The sequence below is a fragment of the Mytilus edulis genome, chromosome 13 (assembly GCF_963676685.1).
Source record: "Mytilus edulis chromosome 13, xbMytEdul2.2, whole genome shotgun sequence".
NCBI lineage: Eukaryota > Metazoa > Mollusca > Bivalvia > Mytilida > Mytilidae > Mytilus > Mytilus edulis.
In genome coordinates, this window is record NC_092356.1 from 70,155,821 (window position 1) to 70,166,716 (window position 10,896).

The following is a 10,896-nucleotide window of genomic DNA, read 5'->3' on the forward strand; positions in this document are numbered from 1 at the left end:
CAAAGCCGATCCATGAAATGATGTTGATTGAGGTAAGGAGATGGACATGGATACCTAAAAAATCCAATAGACCAAAAATAGTATAAATGCTAACAACTTCGATTGCTAACAAAAAAAATCACAGTTGTGACTTTTGGTCTTTTGAACTAAAAAAAAAGAATAGGATCTTTGACATTATTAAAATAAGTTTGATAATAGACTAATAGTAGTATGAAAAGTTTAACAGAAAGCATCCCAAAACAACAATTGAATTTTGTCAAAATTACAATATGTATAGCACTACCTATGTACCAAGAATCATTAAATGGTCTTTCCAATTCTATTGGGCATTTCCATCCAAGTTATGAAAAAGTTGGACATAAAGCTCCAAAGTCAACATCAACACACCAAGACTTGACCCAAATTTCAGTGAATTGATAGCTGTTGTGACCTTGATCTTTTACATATTGACCCCTAAATCAATAGGGCCAGTCAACTTTTGCCTATAAGGGACATATCTGACAAGTTAAGATATTAAATTAATAATAATTTAAAACATAATTTATTTTTAAAGGTAACATTTTTGCTTACATTTTATTCCATAAGTAGCTGGTAAAAATTGCTGTTTTGACAAAATAAATAGGGTTTTTCTTATTTCAAATGTCATTTTATTTAATCAAGGTCAGAGGCGAATCCAGCCATTTTTAAAAAGGGGGTGTCCAACTATATGTCCCCTTTCAAATGCATTGATCGTCCAAAAAAAAGGGGGATTCCAACCCCCAGAACCCTCCCCTGGATCCGCCACTGAAGGTCATTGACATCATGTTCAAAAGATAACATCTAAACACCAAAATTTAAAAACAATGCAACCTCTGAAATTTTCATTAAATTAGGAACTTGGCTGTCTAAATGGATTTTCTTTCATCAAACTCTTTTATAAGGTTTTTATCTCATCAAGATTTTTCAAATTTCTAGTATCTCATTCATTCCAAAAACAAATAAAATGCTTCACTAAGTGCAGCCTGATACGACTGCAGGGGTCTAACCCTGAACAGTTGGGGGAAATTTGGACACAATATCAAAAATATTGCATATAGGTTGCAGAAAAAAAATCATTTTCTCTGATAGATATCATTCATTGCTTTATTTTTTTTTTCAAAACCCCTTAACTTTATAAAATTAATTGGTAATGTGTTCATCAAGTTCATATTCAAAACTAATATAACTTTTAATAACTCATGTGCATGTATAATTGTCCAGACCTCTTAATTATTAACTTGATTAGTGTTTATGACTAGAACTAATTTCTTCCAACAAATCAGAAAAGGATTTTCTATGGAAGTCCGCTATATCACTTTTCAGTTTATAGAACTGTAATTGTATATAACTTGCTGATGGACTGACATCGACAAATGATTGATTAACTTCGTTCCAATCAATATCTGTTTCAAAAGAATAGTCTCCATTGGATAAAATATCTATCAGCCGATGTGACTCTTCTTTTCGCCATTTTTTCAATTTACTAGCATTGTCATCAATGTTTTGAAGCTTTGAACGTTTCAAGTAAGAGAAATGTGCCCTGCATTGTTCCTCGTGTCTAGTGGGTACTAGCTGTGCTACTGTCCTCCAAGGAATTTCCAGTTGTTTTATTTCTTCCAGGTTTTGTAATCCAGTAACTTCTTGTACTGCTTTAATTAAGTTTTCATCTTCTTCAGCAGTCCAGTTCCGGCTCTTTACTGTTTTACCATGACGACGTAATTTGTCCTGTACTGACTGGCGGTCACGTCCCATTTTGTCAGCAATGGCCTGATAATTGTTTTTATGTTTTTTTGATAGTTTTTTCAATTTCTTCAATTCTAATTCAGAAAAAAATCCATTTTTCAAAGTTACTGTACGTACATCTCGTCTAAGTTTTAAGTAACAGGAAGCTGTTGACCTATTTAATGACCTTGCAATGACCAGAAAGAAATCTGAATACTTCATCAGATTAATTAAATCCTGATTTCTCCTCCTGTCTAGTAAATCTAAAGGGTTTTCGAAAGCAGATCCATATTTTTCCAGATACCAATTCCAATTTTCTAGCAGTTTTTCCTTCTCTTCAATTGTCCATTTTCCATACCTTATAAAGTAAAACAAAATATCACTAGTGAATGTTTAACTATAACCATGGCCGGTATATGTAAGGATTTAACTTTATTTGACATATACTATAATATATATATATATATTCAGAAATTATTGCATGCATTTATTATTGCGATTTTGTCATTTGAGACTAAACTGCGATTTTATTTTTTTGCAATCTTTAGAATAATCCTGTTTGATTCATACAAAAAAAAATGCAAGTATTATTTATGCTGAAATTGTTGGTACCATAACCCCCAAAATCAATCCCAACTTTCCTTTTGTGGTATTGAACCTTCTTGTAAAATTTTATAAAAACCCATTCTATTATAGTTATTGTCAGGCAACCAAATGTTTCTTCTGACAACGACCACGACACAGATGACAAAATCATAGCATTATACAAACCAAAAAAAACTTCTGCGGCTGTATTAAAAGGAGAATGTGTTTATGGGCCACAGATGCCACTGCTTGCAAACATGCATGGGTCAACTTCCACATACAGATTCAGGATTCAAGTAGTCAGGTAGTTAACATACCCGTAGACCCCCCCCCCCCCCCCCCCCTTGAAATCAAATAAGCACTGTTAAAGTCAACAATTGGTTCAAATTGTGACTGTTAAAGTCGAGTTCATGAGTCCAACGAACCCCCTCCCCCCTTGGAAATTCCTGGCTACCGGCCTGGTTAAGCATGTTTTGTGATTATAAGCTTGTGAACAAGTTTCACAACATTTGGATGAGGCAAAGTAAAGTTAAAGGGTGAAAACGACAGATTTAGAAATTTTACCATTTTAAAATGAGAGTCTTCTCCCATACTTCGGAGGAATAGTAGAGCCCAGAAAAATATTATTGTTTATAACTATGGTTTGACTATACCTGTAGTAAATTTCCATGGCTTCCCAATCTTCACGAGTTTTCTTATTTGAACTGTTATAGGGATGGATAAGTTTGTCAGTTTCCTCATCGACAAACAATTGTATTCCCCTGGAAGGATTTCTTCTCTCCATTATATCAACAATTTCTTCATAGACCTATAACAACACAATTATAAGCCTATCACCATGGAAATATGTTCAAACACAAAAATATGTGGTAGATTGTTATTATAATAATATTACCATACTTGACCATAGCAACACCTCCTTTGATTACATTACATAGAAATAATCATTGAAACGTAGCAAAATCTTCTTATACTTGTTATCTATCTATGTAGACCAGTGATTATATATATATTGCTTACTAGCAACCTAAAAATTTTGCAAAATTATGTACCCTCATAACGGTATTACATCCATGGGATCCCTAGAAAATAAACAAAACTTCGTAAATGCATCACATTCTTATTTTAGTGGTTTATTGTGAACACAGTAAATATATAAAGTCTGGCACAACCTCTGAAAATAAAAAAAGTAAAAACAGATATTATGAAAAGACAATTGGTCAGGTGAGCTATTGTGATCTGTCTCACCTCACTTCACATCTGTCTGTCCGCCCATCTATCTGTCAACTCTTCACATTTCCATCCTCTTAACTTTGGAAGTTTGTCAGGGCTGGTGTAATGGAGTGTTAAAGTAATACTTAAGTTAACCGGTTTCACTTCACATTATTGAAACAATGTACATTGACGATGTGCAATACAAGGGTTAATTATTTTTTGTGGTGTTCCTGTAATTCTTTATATCAAAACTACCAGCACCATGTCTTTCAAGGTTTAGTTACGATATTACCTGATATTGCTATAAAGATAATTTTACAAGTATGTAGACATGGTAGATTTGTTTGCTTAGGAACACAGAATCAAAATAAAATGTTCACATGATATACAGCTTCTATTTTTGGGGCTGCAGCTTTATAACTGTAGCTTTAAAAAACTCAAATATGCTATATTAATCCCTAAGGCCTTGATGGGTAAATAAGGGGTGTTAGGACATTGTACGAGATTGTTGTAGATTTTTCCAATTTGTAGGAGACCTTGCCATCATAACTAGGAGGTTCTTCGTGGAACCAGGACAAATTGAAAAAAATTCAGGAAAGGGCTTTACAATTTATATATGAAGACTAAGTTAGTTCATATGATGAACTACTTTTACGAGCAAAGGTTCCATTACTGAAAATAAGACATATGAGTAACATGGCTATTGAGTGTTTTAAAATTTTATATAAATTGTCACCACCATGCTTACATGATTTAGTGATATTGAAAGATTGTAAATATAATTTTAGATATTCTAATATTGTAGATATACCTAGCAGGGGCGGATCCAGCCATTTTAAAAAGGGGGGGGGGGGGGGGGGGGTCCCAACCCAGGACAAAGGGGGGTTCCAGCTTAGTATGTGTCCCCATTCAAATGCATTGATTGTCAAAAAAAAAAGGTAAGAATTTCTCTTTTAAATACACAGCTGCTGTTTTATGGAATGATCTACCTGATGATTTTAGAAAAATTGCTAATTTTAGTCAGTTCAAAAATATTTTAAAGTCATGGAATGGAAATGACTGTAAGTGCACAGTTTATGCAGACTTTTAGTTTATAATATGAAACAAAGTCCCCAATTACGGTACAAAAATCAATAATAAAAAAAAAAAAAACAAGGGAAAATTTCCCGAATTTTTCATTCTACTAATGAACTCAAAATCATTAACTTTTTTTCAGATCTACTTCAGTTTCCAGTCTTCTTCCGTTTCAGGTCTTGTTTGCATGAGACTTTGAATAAAATGTATATTTATCAATCATTTTTCATAATTGTTTGATATGAAACAAACGTTACCTGGATAACTGCCTTTTTTTGTTTACATTGAATATGGCGTCATAACTTAGATAACGTCACAACTAAATCCCTAACAACAGAACCAATATGGGAAACGTTACGGTATTTCCATTTCTTTTATCAACATGTATGAATTAAAAAAAAAATATATACAGACTTCGTCCCCATTAACAGCTAGGTAATGCCTGCCTCATATTATATTATGCAAATTTATTTAGCATCTAGATCATACTCCATTTTTCAAATATTTTATGCTTAGTATGCACAGATGCATTTTGCCAGCTTTTATGCCTAGTTTACAGAGGGGGGGCAAGGGGGGTCCCCATAACAGCAAAACAGTGAATTGATTTGGTGAAAAACAGATAACAAGGAATTGAAAAGGGATAATAACAGATAACAGTAAATGAAATATGAAAATAAATCTGCTCAGGACCAATCCAGTAGATGACTCGTAGATCTTAGTATATAACTTGTGGTATGGACCTAGAAAATTGTAATTTGTGTAAACAAGACATTTCGGCCGTAGAGGCAGTTCTGCCTTGGTTGGTTTTTTTCCCGTAACTTGTACAATAAGTTATAGTATGATTGTTGATTTTTTTCTGAACGAAATTACTAGTTTCTGTTTTTGATATAGGGATATTTTTAATCTAGGGAATTTGAGGGATGAATTGTTAATGATTTAGGTTTTTTTTATTTAATTTTTGAAAATAGTGCAGCCAGTGACACTTTATTATAAATTTGATTTTTATATTTTTTTCTTCTGAAAAGCAATATATATACTTTACAAGTAATAAGAAAACATTGATGCACAATATATTTTTTTTATTTAATGACCTCATGATAAAACTTACTTATAAAATACAAAAATACCCAGATAAGTGGAGACAGGACATGTAACTAAAACACGCATGCCAGTTATGGTTCTTCTGATAATAGAAATTGCCTCAAGTGACAATTCTGATAGTATAATAGAATTTGGACCTACTGAAAATTTGGATGACACCAAGTGAAACACCAATCATGCATCTTATGTGAAATTATAGAATATGGAAAATTTGGGTACAGCATTGGAGAAGCTGTAGGATTTTAAAAAGGGTATTTGTTGAAAAATTAAACTGAAGACACATCTTTATTTGCATCAATGGTTTCAGAGCTTCAATTTTCGCCATGTGAAGCAGTTAAAAAGCTTTTAAAAATATGGTGGTCAGGGTTCTCTTTCATGTAAATGAAAAGAGAGGGAGTAGCACTTAATATAAATGCTAAAAGAAAAAGATGTTGTATAATTTCAAAAGCCATAATTCAAATCCATACCACTTAGTAATGTAAAACAATTCAAAGGAGAAAACTAACTGCCTAATTTATCCACAAAATAGTGAACGAGAAACTTAGTAACACAGTAACAAACTACAACCACTGAATCCAGGCTCATGACTTGAAAGTAGGCACATACAGAATGTGACTGCGTCAACGTTAGCATGCTAGTTGGTGTTCAATCCTCCCCTAATCAGGGACAGTGGTGTAATAGTACAACATAAAGATTATTATGTGGTCATTAAATAAAAAAAATCTATAGGGTGTACCAATGCTTTTTTTATAACAAAATCCATACTATAAGTTATTGTACAAGTAATAAGTGAATTATAATTTGTACAAAATGCTACATGTTCACAGACAATGGAATTTATTACAAAGTATAATAATAATATATACTGGAATGGTCCTGGGTCCAATTGATTTTAATATGTTTATGTGATGTATGTTACTGAAATTCTTCTGCAAATACAGGGCCACCCGATATTACCAGTAGAAAGACCCCAATAGATATACATTGTAAGAAGATGAGGTAAGCGTGCCAATGAGACTAGTATCCATTCAAATCACAATTTTCAATAATCTTCAAATTCTACGGAAGATTGGCTGTCAAAATGCTAACATTCCAATTTTCAATAACAATTAACAGCAAATACATTCTCACAATAACAGATAACAAAATAGATAATAGTCCTATAACAGCTAACAAAGAATAAGACAATAACAGCTAACAGTAAATATATTTTCAGAATAACAGATAACAAAGAATTAAAATCCATAACAGCATAACAGTTAAACCCCTTGCCCCCCCCTCTTTACACTTATATGCTTTTAGCTTTAATACCTAGCTTATGCTTATATTCTGCTTTAAGTGCTTCATTTTTGTGCCGTGAAATTTATTGCATGTGTATTATATTATGTGTTGTATTGATATAAATGTTGTATTGTTAAGGTTCATCATAACAAATGGACAAATATGGCCGTATTTTCACCTCAAAAACTACTCTGTGTACAGACTTACCTGTGCTGTTTTGAAAGTTTAAATGCCTAGCATCCACTAGATATATAAAAGTTAAATGCATTTTGTGTTTGGTTTTTGATGGGCATTAACCATTTTTTTTCCCTTTCTGCAGAAGGTGTAAAAATAAACCAAAATAAACAAACACCTGAATTACTTTGATACTGTCCACTCACCGACTCAGATAAACTCTTTAACTCACCTAAAGGTATGAAGATACCTCTTGTCCATGTCAATTAATGACCATCAAAACAATACAAACCGGTACAAAACAAATCTGTGTGAGTTCGTGGTCTAGTGGTTAAGACCGATGGCTACAGTGCTGAAGGTCCCGAGTTTGATTCTCACTCGGGGTGCTAAAAATATCAGTACATCAGAAGGGTAATTTTCACCCTCTCACACACATCTCTGGTACCCAGAAGGGAGTTTAAACTAGAATGGGTACTTTGGGGGCCTCGGTTGGTCAAAGTTGTCCCCTACTTAGACCTGGAGATCAATCTTCAGATATCTCTCTGGTTTGTCTGTTTCCACTGAGTGGCCCGGTGGTTCTCTTCGAGTACTTCGGCTTCCTCCACCATAATAACAGACTTCCCGGTGTCCTAGCACTCCCTTTGTGTTGGGTGGGGATTGATTGTCCTTGTAAAAATAATTGTCGTATAAATATACGTTAGTGACACATAGTCTCCATTAATCCCGTTAGGGAGTGTACATGGATGCCACTGTACCCTCGCAGCTTTCGAGGGGTTCTTCGGATATCGGAGGCATTTACCAGTACATACATACATACCGGTTTTTTACCTGAGGGAGCATCTCATAGTTATAATTAACACAACTTAGTTGATTTTCACACCATTTGCATGAAGGAAAAAAAATGCCCATCAAAATCTAAAAGAGATTTTATCTTTCTGAAACACAAAATGCATTTAACTTTTTTTATATCTAGTGGATGCCAGGCATTAAAACTTTTTCAACTTCACAGGTAAGTCTGTTCTCAGAGTAATTTTTTGCAGGTAAATACCGCCATGTTTGTTCGTTTGTTATGATGATCTCATATGTCGGTTAAAAGCTCATTAGAGCTTATGTTTGTCTATGTTTGTATACCTTGCCGACTCTAAATAAAGCTTATTTATATTTATATCTTAACAAGGAATTGTATATTTGTAAATAGAAATAACGCGGCTTACATTAATGGGCTTTCTTCGAAGGGGAAAGGAAACGATATGTTTGTGTTTTGCTTAATGTGCGTATGTCCTATATCTTCCGCCTGTTGTAGGAGCACCACTGTAAACTAACGGAGGGTAGCCGGAAATTATTGACAATGAACAGAGTAATTTCAGAGGCGGATTTAGGGGCAGGGACACTCCCCTTTTTGGGGAAAACTTTAGTTGATCATATAGGGAATCACTGAAGCAAGACCGTAGTGGTGTCAACGTATATTTGTTCTTCAGTCTATGTGGTTAATCTGTAGTCGGAAATTCCATAACGCAGATATACTGTGAGCGTGTGTCAATCAGTACACGCCAATTTAAAAATAACAAAAACTTTTGTGTATTTACAGGAACAAAATCAAATAAAATTATGTAATGCTTGCAACAACTGTCACAGGGTATCAATAGTTACGCCTGAGGACTGAACTGCCTGTTGTGGGGACTTGGATGGCACTTTCAGGTAGTTGGTTCCAGTCAACAATTGTTCTTGGGATGAAACTGTATTTATAGGCATCCGTTGAAGTGCTGACTCTGGAAAACCTGTCTCTGTGGTATTGTCGGGTTGTTCATAGTTGGTCTCCTCATGTAATCTGGAATATTGACTGATGCTTCTTCATGTAGGATCTTATAAAGGAGTATGAGCCTGGCTTCTTGTCTATGTGTTGCTAGTGTTGGCCAGCCAAGTGTCTGTAGGATGTTGGTTACAGTTCCTGGTTCCCGAGAATAGGTTGATGTTACGGGTACACGACAACTCGTACTTTCGGCAAGTCGTATCTCGATTTGGTTAATATGGCACTTTTTATATGGGTCCCACACTGCAGATGCATACTCAAGGTGAGGTCGGACTATTGAATGTTTTGTACATGCGCTCTCTTCTATGTCTTGTGGGCACTTATTTAAGTTCCTTCTTAAAAATCCAAGTGTTCTGTTGACTTTTGGTGTTGCTTTTGTTATATGGTGGTCCCAATTCATGTCCAGTCTGATTATAGTGAATAGTTCTAAGCCGAGGTATGGGTACTGCAGAACAGTTTCCAGGTACTGTCCCATCATATGGTAGTTGTGAACAACAGGGTTGAGTTTTCTGGTTACCCTAAGGATGAAACATTTTGCTGGATGGAATGTCATCTGCCAGTGTCTTGCCCATTCTACCAGTTGCGTAAGGTCTTGTTGTAGCTGCTGGCATGTATACGAGTTGTGGACGCTTCTGTACAAAAGGGAGTCGTCATCAAACAGTCGTAGACTGGTACATGGCGATATAGAATCGCCTATGCCGTTGATGTACAGCAGGAAAGATAGGGGTCCAAGGGCCGTCCACTGGGGTACACCGGAACGTACTGCTTTCATATCACTCATTTCACCATCTACACAAACTCGTTGTTTTCGTTTGGTAGGCCATGCACTTATCCAACCAAGAACATCTCCGCGGATACCATAGTATCTCATTTTCTGCATTAGCCACTGGTGTGGGACTGTGTCAAATGCCTTGGAAAAATTTAAGACAAGCATATCTATTTGTTCTCTCATGTCCAAAGATCGCGCCACTGATTATATGGTGTTCACCAGTTGAGTTTCACAGGAGCGATGTTGTCTGAATCCGTGTTGGTAGTCCACTAAAATGTTGTGTTTTTCCAGGTGGTTCATTACATGGCGGTAGATGACATGTTCCATTGTTTTACAGCATATAGAGGTTAGATAGACTGGCCTGTAGTTGACTGCTTGTGTGCGATCACCTTTCTTGTAGATAGCTGTGATGTTTGCTAGCTTGCAGTCTGATGGTACTGTCCAAGATGTTTGTTAAAAATGGTGATATTTGGTCCACTGCCTCTTTTAAGATTCTAGTTGGTATCATGTCTGGCCCTATGGCTTTTGATGTGTCAAACTTTTTCAGAAGTTTGGTTACGCCATTTTCTGTTACTCTTATAGTCTTTCTATGTCGTCGATGTTGCTGTTTCCAAGAGATGGCACTGTATTCATATCTTCGTCAGTAAATACACTATCGCCGGTATTGTTCATAAATGAAAGGCTGAGCAGCTTTCCCCTTACTGTCTATTACTTCTGTTCCTGAGCTGTTCTTCAAGTTTGATATGTTAACAGAAGTTCCAATGGAAACTTTATTATAAACATTGTCATACTATCTATTCCTGTTGGAACAAATATTCTATATCATTTATTCCGTTAGGAACATATACTGTAATATTTATTCCTGTGGAAATAATATTCGAGAATATATTTTCCTTTTGGAACTTGTATTATGAAGGAACTTCTATTCCGTGACAGTGGATCTTCATCTTTTCTATGCAGTCAGTGGGCCTCCTCTTATGCAAATGTCTGGATTCGCAACTGAATTTCCCTTCAGTCATATATCTCTTAATATTGTGTTTCCGGTTATGTTGACTTTGTTGTGTTTCAGAGTAGGTCGTTATTAATCTTTTGGCAGTGGCTATTTTGCTGGCTCACGGCTGATTAAAATATCAAAACATATTTTGAT

The 10,896-nt window shown here is 35.1% G+C and overlaps 1 protein-coding gene across 1 annotated transcript; it reads right to left on the reverse strand.

The window, feature by feature from the left end:
• Positions 1 to 525: 525 nt before the first annotated feature.
• LOC139501649 (cyclin-D-binding Myb-like transcription factor 1) lies at positions 526 to 8,422 on the reverse strand. The gene is made up of 3 exons (XM_071290790.1): positions 8,385 to 8,422; positions 2,979 to 3,133; positions 526 to 2,098 (listed from the first exon to the last, which is right to left on the reverse strand). Exons 2-3 carry the CDS (start codon positions 3,107 to 3,109, stop codon positions 1,261 to 1,263), a joined length of 969 nt encoding a protein of 322 aa, XP_071146891.1. The 5' UTR covers positions 3,110 to 3,133; positions 8,385 to 8,422; the 3' UTR covers positions 526 to 1,260.
• Positions 8,423 to 10,896: the final 2,474 nt, after the last annotated feature.

Coding starts and splice junctions, on each gene's coding strand:
- LOC139501649 (XM_071290790.1), bottom strand. CDS start 3,109: ATGGAGAGAAGAAATCCTTCCAGGGGAATACAATTGTTTGTCGATGAG. Junction 2,099..2,978: donor GCCATGGAAATTTACTACAG/GTATAGTCAAAC, acceptor TTACTTTATAAG/GTATGGAAAATGGACAATTG.